This window comes from Nuphar pumila, chromosome 8 (genome assembly GCF_984573655.1).
Source record: "Nuphar pumila chromosome 8, dmNupPumi1.hap1.1, whole genome shotgun sequence".
Lineage (NCBI taxonomy): Eukaryota > Viridiplantae > Streptophyta > Magnoliopsida > Nymphaeales > Nymphaeaceae > Nuphar > Nuphar pumila.
Genome location: NC_143256.1, coordinates 38,177,784 through 38,197,555, shown reverse-complemented (window position 1 = coordinate 38,197,555; position 19,772 = coordinate 38,177,784). Strand labels below are relative to the sequence as shown.

The 19,772-nt window shown below is 35.7% G+C and overlaps 1 protein-coding gene across 3 annotated transcripts; it reads right to left on the bottom strand.

Annotated features, from left to right (window-relative positions):
- Positions 1 to 561: 561 nt before the first annotated feature.
- LOC149829908 (uncharacterized) lies at positions 562 to 19,268 on the bottom strand. 3 transcript variants are annotated; one of them, XM_090016162.1, is made up of 8 exons: positions 19,105 to 19,268; positions 9,954 to 10,060; positions 3,928 to 3,992; positions 3,756 to 3,823; positions 3,461 to 3,569; positions 2,952 to 3,007; positions 1,867 to 1,968; positions 562 to 943 (listed from the first exon to the last, which is right to left on the bottom strand). In XM_090016162.1, the coding sequence occupies exons 1-8, from the start codon at positions 19,147 to 19,149 to the stop codon at positions 818 to 820; spliced, it is 678 nt and encodes a 225-aa protein (XP_089872288.1). In that variant the 5' UTR covers positions 19,150 to 19,268; the 3' UTR covers positions 562 to 817. The 3 variants fall into 3 exon arrangements, with proteins under 3 accessions (XP_089872288.1, XP_089872290.1, XP_089872289.1); XM_090016164.1 differs by having other exon boundaries at positions 2,952 to 2,965; XM_090016163.1 differs by having other exon boundaries at positions 3,756 to 3,811; positions 19,105 to 19,267.
- Positions 19,269 to 19,772: the final 504 nt, after the last annotated feature.

Genomic DNA, 19,772 nt, shown 5'->3' with positions numbered 1-19,772 from the left:
GGATATATAATGTCATATCCTGCCACTTGGATGGTGGTCCTGGAGGTGTTAGGCAAGCAAAACCAATTGAATCTATAGCGTTAGGATTTTAGGGTTTATACAACAAAAATTAATGTGGTAAATATTTGGTACTAATGAAGGTACAAAACTATTGAGGTGCAAAATAATAGGTGCAAGCTGTATTGACTCCATCTGACCATATAAATGTGTTTGACATGGTCTGTTTGCTAAAGATCAAACCTTGGATCATGTTTTCCCGACATAACACAATTTTCTGCGCCATCAAATTTTGGTACATTGTGGGTCATTGATTTTCCAAGCTCTTGGAAACCCTAATTTACACGTCATAATCGCATGATTCAAAAATCATTTACTACTAAACAAACCTTATATGTATATATCACATTTTTAGGTGCTGATCTACAAAAAATCAAAATAAAGGTGATTTCTACTCAATAGCTCTGCACCTTCATTAGTACCAAATACTTACCCTATTAATGGTGCATCTCTAATTCAAGCATCTATTTCAATGTTGGTAGGTCTAGTGTCATTGCTCCAAAATTTGTGGCAATTTGACAATGTATAGATAGATTTGAATATGGTCATAACTAAACTTTGAAAGAATAGCCAAACAACAGCACAAGAATACTCCGGCCCTGCCTGTCATAATCTGGAACAAGAACTTGAGGAATGGATGACAAGCAAGAAGAGGGGAAAGAAAAAGCAAATGGACATCTTTAAGGGTCCATGAAAAGTTGCAAAAGAAGCCCTGAACAAAATTGTCATATTTTGGTGTGATTTATTTTCTAGACATGTTCTATATATTCTCCTTTTGAAGTGCAAGCGATGCATTGAATTCCAATGGTTTTCCAGGTTCAAACTGTTCTTCAAGCTCCTCAAAGGTCTCATCAATTCTCAAATCCTTTGTAACATTTATTCCTTCCTGCAAATTAAAACAAACAAAAAAATGCTCAAAACAAAAAGAACACTGCATATGTATATTTATATGTAGCAGTATTATGATAATTTATTCCAAGGAAAGTGTAACTAGAAGACAAAACACTATATAGATAAATATTATCACCAAATGAAAGAAAATTTGTCTGGAATTGGAAAAAATAGATGAAGGCTAGACAAAAGCAACTACAAAGTACAAATGAACTGCAAAGGAGAACGGATGTTGCTTCGCAATAGAAAAAATAAATAAAGTTGCAGAAGAAGATTCTGACCCAGTTCCAGTAACATGAAATGAAGAAAAAAGGGTAAATAGATAATTTTCCCTTGTATGAAAACATTAAGGGATCAATCCCAATAGAAAAAAGATACATGAAGTTGCATAAAAGGCGCTGACCCGGCTCCAAAATCATGCCATGAAGAATATTCAATAGAATAGATAACTTTAACCCATTTCCAGAAAAAGATCATGTTGCATAAGAAGAAACTGATCAGAACCAATACCTGTAATGAAGAATAAAAAGTAAAATATATTATTTTCACTTGTTTTGAATTAAGGATATAATCCCAATATGTACATACAAAATGTATGAGAAGCATCTCAAAGACCTATAAAGAATAGGAGAATAGTAATCCCATCAAAAAATAAAAGAAAAGAAGTCAAATGGCCATACTGCACCTAAAGCTAGAAAAGCAAATATGCATAACCTACACTCTGATAGCTACCTAGGAAGCATTTCAAAACCTATGTAATGACGAAGTGAACTACTACCTTACCATATGAATTTCGAGGTCTCTAGTTTCCCTTTTCATGTAAGACTTTCTCTATTAATATGTGAACAATGTTATTGATGTGGTATGGAGACCTTATTCAACTCAGAAACACAGAAATAAGAGAATTAAATCCCTCACCTTTTCTACACAATCAGCTACAGCAGAACTAATGATTTCTCGTATGACATGATTGTTGACTTTTGATGGCCCAAGGATATGCATGAGTATGTGATTGGGTATCTGTAGAAACATGGGTTAGGGAAAAATTCATAAGAACAATAATCATTAAAAAAAAGTGCAACCAAATTTTAAAGTAGTTAATGTTTAACAGCCTTCAGATGCATTTCAGGAATTTCCAATTTAGTGATTATTTACCTATCATTTTATCTAAACAGACTTTGGAAGAAATTCTCATATTGGTTCATATTCATAGGGTATGACTAAGTTTTTTATGCTGGCTGTCACTGGCCTACCGCAACCCTCCTCCTTTATCCGGGCTTGGGACCGGCAGTGTATAACTAAACAGTTATACACCGGCGGAGTTGGGCTGCTTTACTATATGGTACGGAATGTTGGGCTGCCAAGAGACATCATATTCAAAAAATGAGTGTAGCTGAGATGCGTATGCTTAGATGAATGTGTGGAAATACAATAAAAGATAAGATTCGGAACGAGGAGATACGTAAGAAGGTAGGCGTTGCACCCATTGAAAATAAGATGAGAGAGAATCTTTTATGGTGGTTTGGACATATTCGGCGAAGGCCTAATGATGCTCCAGTTAGAAGGATGGAGAAATGGGAAAATATATTAGTTAAAAGAGGTCGGGGTAGGCCTAGGAAGACTTGGATGGAGATGATAGGAAAGGATATGAATGCTTTGAACCTCACCGAGGACATGGCATTGGATAGAAATGATTGGAGGAGAAGGATTCATGTGGAAGACCCAAAATGATTTTCTTTGTTGGTTCATATCGCCGACCCCAATTGTTTTGGGATGAAGGCGTAGTTGTTGTTGTTTGTTGTTGTTGTAGTCTTTGGAAGAAATCAGGAATGTCAAATCAATCACATGATTATAGAATATACCACCATTCTTCCTGGGAAGGGTTAATGGTCTCATATGAATGATTGACCAATAAGACTTGTTTTTTTTTCCTGAACTAGCACACAACATATAATTCCTTTCAAGTTTGCATGATTGACAGAGAAGTGAAGATGAGAACTTACATCAGGCGTTTTTCCTGAATCATTAGTGTTGCCCAGAACATGAGAAACAAGAAAAACTGAAAATGTCAGATTTGCATGCCAAAGGGAAAGAATATTCAACAAGCACAACAGATTCAGCAGAAATTAGTCCAGCAATACGCAACAATTTTTACTGTCCAAGGAGCAGGCAAGAAATACAAAGTAGAATGATGAAAGAATCAATGAGCATGCTGAACAATGGAATCCATACTCAAACATGATGATACATGCTTAAACACAGAATTGTCATTTCTAGAAAGATCATGATATAACATTATTTCTGCACAGTGAAGAATACATGGGAAATCAAGCTTCTCAATTGGTTAAGAAAGTTTGATTCTGCATTAACTGTATTCCATTACAGAATTTTGAATAACCAGGGGATAAAAATACATAAAACATAAAAAAGAAACCATTAAGCTACTAATTTTCTATAAACAAATTATACATGACTGTAGTGATAATGAAGTTTCACATATGCAAGGATTTACCTCCTTTTACTCTTCGAAAGCCTGGAATTGGTTGTGCAGCATCAACAAGCTTGGAGAAAACCTTGTCAAAAATCTCTTGTGTCTTCTCACCAGATACACTTATCTTCATCTACACCATATATAAATGAGTGAGTGTATCATGAAAATATGAAAGCATTCTTAACTGATGTATGTAACTGTACACATGCCACAACTCTGCTGGCCTGTTAGTTTGATGACATACTAAGATCATCAACAAAATAACATGGTAGATGTTTCTCTGTGTGAATGATCTTAACAGATCATCATCCCATACCTTAATCTCATTTGATTCATGTGTATCAGCAACCACCATTGAATCTTCAAATGCAACTGCAAGAACACCTTCAAAACCAAACTCAAGATAGAGTAACAAGGAGAAATGATCGGAGAGCCAGCTAGGATAAATGACAGTGGATGAGGTATCAAATGAACATTAATTTCCAGACCTGGTGTTGTAGACGAAAGTTTGACCAAAACCTTTCTGCTACACTGGTGCATTGAAAGGGAGTTCCTAAAGGAAATACAACTACTCAGCTCCGTTCTCAAAATAAAATTGAACTTAGTGGCCTACCACATAATGACATGGTACCAAATACAAATGCAGAAAATGGCATGGCTACACACATATACACATATAGCCACATGCACATATTAGACTGGGTATACTTGTGTTTGTGTTTGTACTTAAGGTTTGGATCCGGACCCGGATCCAAACTCCCCTTATGTTATATGTCTAATTGATATTAGACAAACTTGTAAATACTGTAACTTATTAGGGCTATTTGTGTCATATAGCCATGTATTAGGTCATGTATTATGCTTTACATTATAAGTATTGAAGAGGTCACGATTTTTCCATAATGGAAAAACGTGATTAGTTGCAGCCCATTCACTTTCTCCTTTGCAGCTTCTTGTTCATCAATTCTGGGCTATTCTCACATGGTATCAGAGCAACTCTGATCCAAGGGCTGAAGGTTTTTCCAGCAGGTACGTACCTAAGAGACCTAACTCTCCTTCTTATCTCTCTTCTATTCATTTGCTGTTCCCTTCTATTCTTCTCCAGTTTTCTCTGGATTACGATTTTGCTCTTCAGATCTGTAACTGAGTTGGGTTTGTGCTGAATTGATTTCACGACAACCCTAATTTCACGACAACCCTATTTCTTGCCTCAAATCAGTTTCACATTTTCAAAAAGGTTTTATTCTTGTCCCTATTTCCTGAAACTGATTTATTCTTGCCCCAAATCAGTTTCTCTTTCTCTGTGTTGCTTTGTTTGATTCTTCTCACGTTACTCTTGCATATCAGGTTTGTTGGATCGGGTTTTGTTTTCCCAGATCTGTGCATCAGATCCGATAACTGGCTAGAATCAAATCTAAAGTTCCCTTTTAGATTTACCTTTCTCTATCTATCTTCCTTAATCCTTGATTTAGCCTGCTGCCTCTTTACATTTGTTACTGCTGTGTGCAATCTTACGTATGCAACTTTGAAATCAGATTGGATCTGTACACCAGATCTATTATTTCTCATTCAAGTTAAGTACTCAAGTTTAAAAAAAAAAAAAAAAAAAACGAGACTTACTTGTTGCATCGTGATCTGTCTGCAGATACTCTCATTCTGTTCTACTAATTGCACTTTTCAAAAAAATAAAAAAATTTATTTTAGCCATGGATGCTTCTTCTCAGTCATTTCTCTCATCTAATTTTCTCGGTCAACTCATTTCTGAAAAACTTACCAATTCCAATTTCCTGATTTGGAAAAGACAAATTCTTCCTTTTATTAAAAGTCAAGGTCTCTCTGGACATCTCACTGGATCAATCCCAGCTCCTCCAGAATTTATCATACAGGAAGCTAAGAATGTAAATGAGGCTGATCTCATACCACAAATTCCAAATCCTCAATATGAGATTTGGATGAAGCGTGATCAAGCTGCAGTTGCCTTTATCATCTCCACTATCTCTCAAGAAGTATTGGTGGGGATTCCAGATGAATGCTCAGCAAAAGAATTATGGGACAGACTAGTGAAGACGTACTCTCAGATATCAGAAGCTAGAATCTCCTTTCTTCAGCGTGAATTTCAACTCCTGACTAAGGGTTCCTTGTCCATCATGGAGTACTTGAATAAGGTTAAGATCATCAGTGATCAACTTGCAGTTGTTGGGTATGAAGTGGCAGATAAAGACAAGGTCAGACAAACCTTGAATGGATTGGGACCGGAATTTCATGTTCTCTCGACTTCCTTGTTATGCTTGCCTGATCTACCATCATTTGAAGACTTGCAAGCCAAATTACTTCAATATGAGATGACTCTGAAAGGGATGTCTCATGAGACTGGTGGACAGGTTCTTGCTACTGGGGTTTCTTTTGGCCCGGGACGTGGTGATAATAATTTTGGTGGTGGCAGAGGACGAGGTCGAGGTACTCCAGGGGGACGTGGGCTATTACCTACCCCAAATGCTTCACCTCTCTATAATGTAAAAAACATACCCACCTGTTATCTTTGCAACAAGCGAGGCCACATTAAAGCCAATTGTTGGCACAATCCGCAGAACAAAGGAAAGTTCCAAAAGGGTGAGAGCTCGTCAAGACGAAAGGAAAACTCTTCAAAATTCGGTGGTGATGTGAAAGAGCTTCTCTTGGCAACGCTGTCTGAACTTGATCTGAAGCGTGATGATAAAGGAGTGTGGTATATTAATTCTGGAGCAGCTACTCATGTCACAGGTAATGCGGGTAAATTCTCTACTTCAACTCCCTATTTTGGAAAAAGTAACATCGTGTCCCACCACCCCATCACCCACATTGGAAATGTTTCTATCCCCTTGCCTAAATCCTCACTTCATCTGTCCAATGTTCTTCATGCCCCAGATATTACAAAAAATATTGTTTCTGTTTCTAAGCTTGTTGATCATACCAATTCTTCTGTTGAATTTACTTCATCTTCTGTTTATGTCAAGGATCTACAAACGAAGGAGACGTTCGCTAGAGCGGAACGCCGGGGAAATATGTATGTCTTCCAGGAGGATCCTTCTACTTGTGTTCAACCTACCTTGAAGACATCTCCTAAGTCTATGTCGTCAAAGAATATTCATGTGTTCAGTTTGCAATCTTCAAATAAATGTAATAAGCCTGATTTTTGGCATCTGCGTCTTGGTCATTGTGGTCGAGTCTTTGTTGAGCGACTAGTGTCTGATGGTCTTATTCCTGAGTCTAGCTTGATTTCTAGACCAGATAATAAAATGTGTTCAAGTTGTCAAATGTGTAAGAGTCATGTTCTTCCTTTTCATCCAATAAATGAGAGAGCTTCAAGGCCTTTTAAAATCGTCTGTTCCGATGTATGGGGACCGGCTCCTAATCCCTCTAATTCTGGTAGCAGATATTATGTTATTTTTATTGATCATTTCTCCCGCTTCACTTGGATATATTTCATGAAGAATAAATCCGAAGTCTTCTCTATTTTTCGTTGTTTTCATGCATTTGTCAAAACTCACTTTTCTTGCAATATTTTACATTTCCAAAGTGATGGTGGGGGGGAATACTCCTCCAGGGATTTTATCAATTACCTCCAAGATAATGGGATAACTCGTAGAGTATCTTGCCCGCATACGCCCCAACAGAATGGAATTGCAGAACGGAAACATCGTCACATTGTGGAAAGCGCTATGAGCATGATGCACGGCAGTCGTACTCCCATAGGACTCTGGACAGAGGCTTTTCACTCTGCTGTTCACCTTATTAATCGTTTGCCCATGAAGCTTTTAGAAAATACATCCCCTTATTTCATCCTATTTGGGAAACATCCTGATTATGATGAATTAAAAAATTTTGGCTGCATGTGTTATGTTCATATTGACTCTTCTTTGCGAAACAAGTTTCAGGTTAAGGCATCAAAGTGTAGGTTTGTCGGATATGCAGATCATCACAAAGGGTACAGGTGTTATGATCCTGACAGCAGACGAATCAAGATATCTAGGAATGTAGTTTTTGATGAAAATGATTTTGGAGAAGGAGAATATGTTTCTGCCCAAACCAATATGAATGCGCTATTTTATGATCCATGGCTCAGTGCAAAGTTATTTCCTGCAACCAACAATGAGTGTTCTTCTTCCTGTGCTCAAGGAACATCCTGTCAAGATGGAAATAGTAGCATACAAGAACTTGAAGTAGAACATCCTCCAGAGATTCACAAGTTTGCTGGGCAAGTTTATAGGAGAAGAGAAAGGGACTCACCCTTGACTCCGGATGATATTGAACAAGAAGAGCCTATGTCATCCAATGACATTACTTCTCCAATTTCTAATCCAGTAGCCATTCCGATCAGACGACCTGAAAGAGCTCGGCATCCCATTGAAAGGTGGGTCAGTTATGAGAATTTCACCATGGATTTTCAATTGTTTTTGTCACAGATTGAGAAAGAGACTGAGCCTAGACACTTTCATCAAGCCATTAAATCCAAAAAATGGATTCAAGCTATGAATGAAGAGATGGAAGCCTTGTACCAATGTCAAACATGGACAGTTGTCCCCCGACCTCCAGATAAGAATGTTGTTGGGTCACGATGGGTCTACAAAATCAAATACAAACCGGATGGGAGTGTTGAACGATACAAAGCTCGTCTTGTAGCAAAGGGATTCACCCAAGAGTTTGGACAAGACTATGATGAAACTTTCAGTCCAGTTGTCAAAATGGGCACAATTGGCATTGTTCTTTCATTGGCGGTAGATTATGGTTGGAGAATAAGTCAGCTAGACGTGAAGAATGCTTTTCTTCATGGAGATTTGAAGGAAGAAGTATACATGGAACAACCGCCAGGCTATACAGAAGGAGATTCAAAGGAGTATGTATGTAGACTAAATCGAGCACTCTATGGATTGAAACAAGCATCTCGATCTTGGTTTGAGAGTTTCTCCCTAGAAATTCAAAAATATGGTCTTTATCGATCACAATTGGATCACTCCCTTTTTATTCTTCGAGGCAAGGAGTTTACTACCTTCTTGTTGATATATGTTGATGATATAATTATTACAGGAAGCAGTGAGAATCATGTTCAAGAAACTAAAGATCTTCTGAGTCAAAAGTTCAAAATGAAGGATCTTGGAAACCTTCGATACTTTCTTAGAGTAGAGGTGGATAATCAAGGAAATAAACTTACTTTGACCCAACATAAATACACCCTAGATCTGCTAGAAAAGGGTGGAATGCAAGATTGCAAGCCTCTTGCTACTCCTAGTGCGCTTAACCAGAAACTAAGTGTGCAAGACGGAGACTTGTATCATGATCCCACCAAATATCGGAGTCTAGTGGGAATGCTTCAATATCTTACTTTTACCAGGCCCGATATTACATATTCAGTCAATCAAGTTTCCCAATTCATGCATGAGCCAAGGACGGGACATATGGATGCAGTAAAAAGGATACTAAGGTACTTAAAGAGTACTGTTGGAGATGGACTCTTGTACACCAAAAGCAGATCCATGAATACTGCTCATGACATCATTGCTTATTCAGATGCGGACTGGGCCGGGGATCCTGATGATCGAAAGTCAGTTTTAGGGTATTGTGTTTTCATTGGTGCCAATCTTGTTTCTTGGAGTAGCAGAAAACAGAAGGTCGTGGCTAGATCTAGCACGGAAGCAGAATATAGAGCGATGGCTGCTGCTACGGCAGAAGTGACATGGACTAGACATTTGTTAACAGAATTAAAGGAGCAAATTGCTGGTTGCTTTCTTTTGTGTGACAATCAAAGTGCTATTCAAATATCTCTTAATCCTATTTATCACAGCAAGACCAAGCACATTGAGATTGATCAACATTTTATCAGACAGAAGATTGAGGAGAAAGAGATGGAGCCTCATTATATTAGAACAGAAGACCAAGTGGACGATTTGTTCACCAAAGGACTCACAAAGTGCCGGTTTTGGTTTCTAAAAGGCAAGTTGTCCATGATTCAAAATCATGCACAACTTGAGGGAGGCTATTAGACTGGGTATACTTGTGTTTGTGTTTGTACTTAAGGTTTGGATCCGGACCCGGATCCAAACTCCCCTTATGTTATATGTCTAATTGATATTAGACAAACTTGTAAATACTGTAACTTATTAGGGCTATTTGTGTCATATAGCCAAGTATTAGGTCATGTATTATGCTTTACATTATAAGTATTGAAGAGGTCACGATTTTTCCATAATGGAAAAACGTGATTAGTTGCAGCCCATTCACTTTCTCCTTTGCAGCTTCTTGTTCGTCAATTCTGGGCTATTCTCACAGCACATGCCTCCAAGCACACAAAAAGGTCCCACAAACACAAGCTTGCAAACCTGCACATCCATATGCATGTGATGCTTGTCTCTGATTATAATCTAAATCTTACCCACAAAACTGCCATATAAGAACTAAGCAAAACTAACACAAAAAACCATGCTTGAATCTATGGAACTTGATAAACCTGTACACCAATAGATTTTGACTGAAGCCTTACCATAAAGAAAATCCTTTCAAACCAGTTTGTATTTGAGAGGATGAGCAGGCTTTAGAAGAAAATAGGAAAGAGCAACGGAAATCAACCACCTGTTTCTGACATGCCATCTGTGCAAAAGGTTATGAAGTATTAACACTGTTAATACTTAACAGTATGTCACACTAGATGTAATAAATGTTGATACAAGGAACAAAATATCAAGGGATTAGAAGAAACAATGAATTTTAAAAAACTTTCACTTTTCTGGTATGAGTTACACTACAAATGTCAAGTGTCCATCCACCCCATAAGGTGATTTTTTTCTCTTAAGCTTATAATGTATTATTGTTTCATTTATTGTGTTTTTCAACAACTTAATTGGTTGTATTGCTCCAAAGGCCATGTTAGCAATTTAGACATCCCCTTGAAGTAGCACACGCTAGAACAAAGAATTATGTATGGTGAAGGTAACAATAAGGTTATCAAGGCATAGCATGACATAATAATTTTCTATTGATCAACAGGTAAGCCTCTTCAATCCTGTTCTAGAGACATTTATCACCACCAAACATCTGCTAAATCCACAAGTCTGTGTTTTTAGGAGTTACTATTATTTTCTGGAGCCTGTTAAGGAACATCTGTTAGAAGGGGTTGCTCATAAAACCTATAAGGTAGCTTTGGACTTATTATATGATAAAATCAGCTCCATTCAATAAATAAGCAGTTGAGACTTGTTTTGTACTTCATTCGGTGTGATGGAGGGAGAAAATTTTAAAGATAGTCCAAGCCTTCTGCTTCCTATTATTATTGTTTTGGTTATAATTGGCTGTTCTTAGGACTTGGACCCTCATTACCATGCTAACAGTCTGAGATATTTACAACTGTACCAAGGAATGGCCATATATGTATTTTTTCAACAGGACGTTTTGGGATGCACCTAACAACCAGTGAACAACAAGTGCTTCTTCTTGTGTAGATCCTTTTTTTAATGGGAACTTGATGCATTAATCTTCCTATACTTGCTTTTAGATGCTATATTGGAGTCGCTCCCCATATTCCTTGATGTAAAAAAGATAGTTGATTAGTTCCTACCTTTTATTGAATCTTTTTCACAGCTCAATAGGTAATTTTATAAGCCAATGATTCTTTTCCATGTTCCAAGATATGGTTAAATAAATTCTTTCCATGTTTCAGAATATGGTTAACTAACATGTTAACTAATTGATTATGATAAGTGGAGTGGATTTTTTACAGTTTTATAAGGGCTAAAAATAAATCACTTATTTTGTCCTTTTGACTTCATATCCTAGGGTGGATCTTGAAAGATATGGAAGGTATCCTCTAAGCTGTACATATAACTTACATCAAATATCATTTTCCATATAGTTATACATGTATCTACAAGATGAGTATGAATTTTTGTTTATTCACTTGAAATTGAGCATTAGATTCCCTTTTTCCTGCTAGAATTGAAAATCCTACATTTTACATATTCACCTGATAGAGTTTCCAAAAAAGTACAAAAGGAAGTGCTTCGAGTCACTGCCGTTTGACTCGAACCTATCCTAAAAAAATCTAAGTATTTTGAATTATTGTTTTGACATAGACAAAGTAATGGAAAATCTCTGAAATGATTTCAGCATTGGACCTTGTACATATTAATAAAATAGTTTTGAATTTCTTTAAAAGGAAGATCTTTTGTCTTATGGTAGCCTGCTCTAGTGCAGCCATATACTTCACATGTTTCTAGGATTCACATGGCATCATCATCATATGATACAAGTATTGGATAAAAATAAATAATAAACTATAACAACCATGTTGATAATCCTTTGCTTTGATGACATCCAGGGTTCCTTGAATAATGTGATATCTCACGCCTAGTAAATCTTTAACCCTTACTCTTACTAAATACTATTACTACAGAATATTTCTTGTAAACTATGTCCAATACCAAGTATATCAGTGATGATTTGAAATCCAAAGGTTAATCATACTCTGACAACTTAACATAGAGATTGACTTTTTGGGGTTGATAGTGGAAATTTTAAGAGATAAAAAAAACCCTCTAAAGTTAACCCACGGAAAGTGACAGAAGGAGTTTGCTATTTGACTCCACCTTGCAATGATTGGAGAAAGCACCATTCAGAAAAATCGGTGTTCTCCCCAAAGGCTGTAGTTTGAGGGATTGCAAGAGACAATTGGGGTGAGACCCTTTTTACCTATGCAAAAGCACTTGAAATGCAAACTGTCTGGTAGTAGCATAGTGAGAGTTTCCTTTCAGGGTTATGCCCTCAGTAAAGCATGCAGCCTAATAGTGGTTAGGCCAAAGCCCATTCATTCATAGCAGTCGACTCCATACTTGGAAGGGATACCATAGTTGTTAGACTTCTTAAAAGTTAAAATTTGTAGGGTTTAAAGAAAAAACAAAACTCAGTACTATTTACACTCTTAGTGGAAAATTCACTCTTAATGGTCACATATAAGCAAGGTTGTAAGTATCGTATCGTATCGTTATCCCTATTGATCAAGCTTAAAGTAACACCATATCATATCGTAAACGTATCATAAATTTTTAATAAAAAAATTTCAAAAAATCCATAAAAAAAATCAAGAAAAATCAGAAAAAATAGCAAAAAATCTTAAAAAATCATTTTGGATGAAACAATGATGAATTGCACAAAATACAACCATAAAATCACATATGAAGCATTTATGTGTCTATGAGCTGCATAAGACATTATCAAGCATCAACTATCTCACAAGAACAATGCAAAATATTAAATATCTTGCAATTAAGAACACGCCACAAGACTCATACTTTCATATTACATAAACAAAAATATTATGACAATAATTGCACTCGGTTTTCACTCATTACTTGAGTGCCTCATTCTCATGCCGGATCATCTTATGTCATCTTTGTTGGAGGAGTGTGGAGCATGATTTCTACCTTAACCTGTTTTTTTTGGGTGAAAAAACAGTGGAAATACACTTCTAATGGGCTCTATACAAATGGAGAAGTCGCCCCTCAAAAGGTATTTAAAACCCAAAAATAAAAAAAAAATGCAACTTTCTGTCTTTTTAAAGTGCACCGAAGGTGTATCATACGATACACCCTATATCGTACTATACACACTTGTATCACGATACGAGTGTGTATTGTATCGCAAAACCTAAAAGTAATGATATGTATTGTACCATAGGATACATACAACATTGCATATAAGTCTACACAGTAAAGAAAAGCAAGAAGTTATTGATCCGTGCATGGGATAAATTATTGAATTTTCTTTTTATTTTTACCAAATACACACACACACACACACACACACACATACGAAAAAATAAGTTTTAGTTGTTTGGAAAATTTGTCTAAAGCATATTTTTTGCTGATATTTTTTTAATTGATCATGACAAAGCTAGACTAGAGAAATCTTACATTACAGTCCTTTAAGCTCAAGAGAAGACTATTTCCTAACACAAATATCTTAAAATAACAGTACCAAATGAGACACAAACACTTGCAAGCAATAACTTGTTTCATTAACCACATTGCACTACTTTAATGGCATTGGAGTAGGACCATTAAAGTAGTGTTGGACCAAGGTTGCCAAACTAAGAAACGAAAACGGGAAACGATATAGGAAGCAAAAGCGATGCATTTTAAAATGTACACGAAGTGGAAAGCGAGAAATTAAAAAAAAATAATATAAGAATTGAATGAGAATCAAAATGAAACACAAATAAAAACTAAAATAAAAGTGACTATTCTTAAATTTCATGATTTTTTATTGTAAAAAATTAATTTTTAACAAAATCTAAAAATGATGACTGCCAATTTACAGAAAGCACATGAAAGTGAGTGAGAAGCATGAGAGGAAACACATTCAAAGTATGAAAAGTAGAGTGAGAGAACATATAAAAAGAATAGATGAAGCCTGTGAAAAACATAGGAGAAGCGTGACTTTTTGGGGTTGATAGTGGAAATTTTAAGAGATAAAAAAAACCCTCTAAAGTTAACCCACGGAAAGTGACACAAGGAGTTTGCTATTTGACTCCACCTTGCAATGATTGGAGAAAGCACCATTCAAAAAAATCGGTGTTCTCCCCAAAGGCTGTAGTTTGAGGGATTGCAAGAGACAATTGGGGTGAGACCCTTTTTACCTATGCAAAAGCACTTGAAATGCAAACTGTCTGGTAGTAGCATAGTGAGAGTTTCCTTTCAGGGTTATGCCCTCAGTAAAGCATGCAGCCTAATAGTGGTTAGGCCACAGCCCATTCATTCATAGCAGTCGACTCCATACTTGGAAGGGATACCATAGTTGTTAGACTTCTTAAAAGTTAAAATTTGTAGGGTTTAAAGAAAAAACAAAACTCAGTACTATTTACATCTGATATCATATGACCTAAAAGAAAATTGTTAGTGGAATATTCACTCTTAATGGTCACATATAAGCAAGGTTGTAAGTATCGTATCGTTATCCGTATCGGTCAAGCTTAAAGTAACACCATATCATATCGTAAACGTATCATAAATTTCTAATAAAAAATTTCAAAAAATCCAAAAAAAAATCAAGAAAAATCAGAAAAAAAATAGCAAAAAATCTTAAAAAATCATTTTGGATGAAACAATGATGAATTGCACAAAATACAACCATAAAATCACATATGAAGCATTTATGTGTCTATGAGCTGCATAAGACATTATCAAGCATCAACTATCTCACAAGAACAATGCAAAATATTAAATATCTTGCAATTAAGAACACGCCACAAGACTCATACTTTCATATTACATAAACAAAAATATTATGACAATAATTACACTCGGTTATCACTCATTACTTGAGTGTCTCATTGTCATGCCTGATCATCTTATGCCATCTTTGTTGGAGGAGTGTGGAGCATGATTTCTACCTTAACCTGCTTTTTTTGGGTGAAAAAACAGTGGAAATACACTTCTAATGGGCTCTATACAAATGGAGAAGTCGCCCCTCAAAAGGTATTTAAAACCCAAAAATAAAAAAAAAATGCAACTTTCGGTCTTTTTAAAGTGCATCGAAGGTATATCGTACGATACACCCTATATCGTACTATACACACTTGTATCACAATACGAGTGTGTATTGTATAGCAAAACCTAAAAGTAATGATATGTATTGTACCATACGATACTTACAACATTGCATATAAGTCTACACAGTAAAGAAAAGCAAGAAGTTATTGATCCGTGCATGGGATAAATTATTGAATTTTCTTTTTATTTTTACCAAATACACAGACACGCACACACACACACACACACACACATATGAAAAAATAAGTTTTAGTTGTTTGGAAAATTTGTCTAAAGCATATTTTTTGCTGATATTTTTTTAATTGATCATGACAAAGCTAGACTAGAGAAATATTACATTACGGTCCTTTAAGCTCAAGAGAAGACTATTTCCTAACACAAATATCTTAAAATAACAGTACCAAATGAGACACAAACACTTGCAAGCAATAACTTGTTTCATTAACCACATTGCACTACTTTAATGGCATTGGAGTAGGACCATTAAAGTAGTGTTGGACCAAGGTTGCCAAACTAAGAAACGAAAACGGGAAACGATATAGGAAGCAGAAGCGATGCATTTTAAAATGTGCACGAAGTGGAAAGCGAGAAATTAAAAAAAAATAATATAAGAATTGAATGAGAATCAAAATGAAACACAAATAAAAACTAAAATAAAAGTGACTATTCTTAAATTTCATGATTTTTTATTGTAAAAATTTAATTTTTAACAAAATCTAAAAATGATGACTGCCAATTTAGAGAAAGCACATGAAAGTGAGTGAGAAGCATGAGAGGAAACACATACAAAGTATGAAAAGTAGAGTGAGAGAACATATAAAAAGAATAGATGAAGCCTGTGAAAAACATAGGAGAAGCGTGACTTTTTGGGGTTGATAGTGGAAATTTTAAGAGATAAAAAAAAACCTCTAAAGTTAACCCACGGAAAGTGACACAAGGAGTTTGCTATTTGACTCCACCTTGCAATGATTGGAAAAAGCACCATTCAAAAAAATTGGTGTTCTCCCCAAAGGCTGTAGTTTGAGGGATTGCAAGAGACAATTGGGGTGAGACCCTTTTTACCTATGCAAAAGCACTTAAAATTCAAACTGTCTGGTAGTAGCATAGTGAGAGTTTCCTTTCAGGGTTATGCCCTCAGTAAAGCATGCAGCCTAATAGTGGTTAGGCCACAGCCCATTCATTCATAGCAGTCGACTCCATACTTGGAAGGGATACCATAGTTGTTAGACTTCTTAAAAGTTAAAATTTGTAGGGTTTAAAGAAAAAACAAACTACATCTGATATCATATGACCTAAAAGAAAACTTTTAGTGGAATATTCACTCTTAATGGTCACATATAAGCAAAGTTGTAAGTATCGTATCGTTATCCGTATTGGTCAAGCTTAAAGTAACATCATATCATATCGTAAACGTATCATAATTTTTTAATAAAAAAAATTCAAAAAATCCAAAAAAAAATCAAGAAAAATCAGAAAAAAAATAGCAAAAAATCTTAAAAAATCATTTTGGATGAAACAATGATGAATTGCACAAAATACAACCATAAAATCACATATGAAGCATTTATGTGTCTATGAGCTGCATAAGACATTATCAAGCATCAACTATCTCACAAGAACAATGCAAAATATTAAATATCTTGCAATTAAGAACACGCCACAAGACTCATACTTTCATATTACATAAACAAAAATATTATGACAATAATTGCACTCGGTTATCACTCATTACTTGAGTGCCTCATTGTCATGCCTGATCATCTTATGCCATCTTTGTTGGAGGAGTGTGGAGCATGATTTCTACCTTAACCCACTTTTTTTGGGTGAAAAAACAATGGAAATACACTTCTAATGGGCTCTACACAAATGGAGAAGTCGGCCCTCAAAAGGTATTTAAAACCCAAAAATAAAAATAAAAATGCAACTTTCGGTCTTTTTAAAGTGCACCGAAGGTGCATCGTATGATACACCCTATATCGTACTATACACACTTGTATCACGATACGAGTGTGTATTGTATCGTAAAACCTAAAAGTAATGATATGTATTTTACCATACGATACTTACAACATTGCATATAAGTCTACACAGTAAAGAAAAGCAAGAAGTTATTTATCCGTGCATGGGATAAATTATTGAATTTTCTTTTTATTTTTACCAAATACACACACACACACACACACACACACATACGAAAAAATAAGTTTTAGTTGTTTGGAAAATTTGTCTAAAGCATATTTTTTGCTGATATTTTTTTAATTGATCATGACAAAGCTAGACTAGAGAAATCTTACATTACAGTCCTTTAAGCTCAAGAGAAGACTATTTCCTAACACAAATATCTTAAAATAACAGTACCAAATGAGACACAAACACTTGCAAGCAATAACTTGTTTCATTAACCACATTGCACTACTTTAATGGCATTGGAGTAGGACCATTAAAGTAGTGTTGGACCAAGGTTGCCAAACTAAGAAACGAAAACGGGAAACGATATAGGAAGCAAAAGCGATGCATTTTAAAATGTACACGAAGTGGAAAGCGAGAAATTAAAAAAAAATAATATAAGAATTGAATGAGAATCAAAATGAAACACAAATAAAAACTAAAATAAAAGTGACTATTCTTAAATTTCATGATTTTTTATTGTAAAAATTTAATTTTTAACAAAATCTAAAAATGATGACTGCCAATTTAGAGAAAGCACATGAAAGTGAGTGAGAAGCATGAGAGGAAACACATTCAAAGTATGAAAAGTAGAGTGAGAGAACATATAAAAAGAATAGATGAAGCCTGTGAAAAACATAGGAGAAGCGTGGGAGAATCGAGATTCTCATCAAGTTTTGAAAGCGAGGAGTATCACACTTCCGAAGAAGGTTTCCAGGAAGCGGGCTTCCCACCTATCTAAGAAGCTTCCGGTAACTCTGTGCTGGACATCTGAAAATGCCTGTGGAAAAAAGAGAGGAGGAAGTTCTTCAAATTGGATGTTCTTCAAATTTCCGAAATTTCATAAAAGAATTATGTCACCCTAAAGATTAACAATGGGAAGAGGCCCACTATTTCTAGCTTAAAGGTGTTTCAGTTGGATGCCTAAAACATACTTCTCAATTATCCATAATACTTAATAAGGGCTTCAATAGATTAGAAGGACCGCTGCAATTCTGGAAAGCTTCCTCCTTTTAGACAAACTACACAAACTATCAGAGAGGACTCTAAGATACCAACCTGGGAATACTTCTTTGACGAAGACACCTCCAACAAAATCCCCCACAAAAAACAACTAACAAACACATACGGAATGTTCAATATAGGAATAGAATTTCTAGAAGAATAAATGAAGTATATGAACATTGGTTGTGGTCCTCAGTCTCCAAATGGACTCACCTGGAGACAGACCACCTGACTCGACTCTCCCGGATCCCGAAATTCAGTTTTATCATCAACTCTATCTAATGCTAAGCGATATTATTTCGCCTCAGAAAAATGTTGTCTTCGTCATGACTTCAGACCACACAAATATGAACGGCAACTGACCAACGGGGGCTCCGCTTGTCTGGTAGGAGCAGCTAGTACGTCACCTTGTGTTGGGACGTTGCAGGTTAAAAACCCAATGGTATAGTTGTGTAACTGATAGGGATCTGCTTAACCCCAGCTTGCCTTTCAAAAAAATAAAAAAAAAATATGAACGGCAACTGACTTGACATGGTAAAACATTTTCTGTCTAGAGAGTTTCACGCAGATAAGAACTCAAAGTAGGAACTACTTAAACCATACAAGGAGTTGTCCTTACAGTCTGATGAATGTATAAACAAATCAAACCAAATAAATGAAAAACAACACAAATATTGCATCCCCAGACGCTTGAGAGGAACATACTGCATTCTCATAAATGCTAAAAGGCTAAAACCCATCTTCTTATTACAATGGCACAACAAAATTTCTGCTCAAAGCAAAACTATGAAGCAAAGGATACCACAACAAAAAGGAGATTGTAGAAAGGGTTATTGGCTGCTTCCAAGGAGAACCTAAGATTTTCTCCAAAAAGTGATGAAAGGAAAATAGTAAAAAGAAAAGAAAAAATAAAATTGCTACCTGAAACTTTGAACAGTAGGGCAGAGCCTTAACGGTTAACTCCATGAGATCTGTGTATCGGCTATCTTTCTTGGTTTTCTTTTATTTTTCCTTCTTTTCCCACAGAAGTACCCAAGGGAAAATATGAAGGTACCAAAATATTGCAAACTTTAAACAAAGGACCAAAAAAAACCCTCCTCTCTGTTTCCTTTTTGGCATGATTATATATAATACAATGAAATATGGCAAATAGCGTTGAGTTCGATTTTTTTCTTTAAACCCACAAAATTTAAGCAGTCTAACAGCTCTTGCATGTTGCAAATTTTGATGTTTCAGCAGTTCTTAAAGGGCGCTGCCATAATTTAGTCAAGAAGTTTCGTTTCTATGAGATGATACATACGGTTTGTCGTATTGGCAAAAGCTAGGGTGTTTTTTGTAATTTGGTATCGCCTCAATCCTATTTATGTCTCTCCCATCCTTAGCGTCTCTTGTTTTTTATGAGAAAATAGATACAAATAAGAGGGAAAAAATAAAGATAAAGGACGTTGTTGATGGCAACAGCCATGGTTAAATTCCCAGCCTGTTGAATTCCTGAGGTGGATAAATTTCCATTATTTCTGTGACTACCTTTTGTTTCCTTTATGGTAGTCATTCTTTTGCCCTTTCATTACTTTGCGTTTTAGTATTTA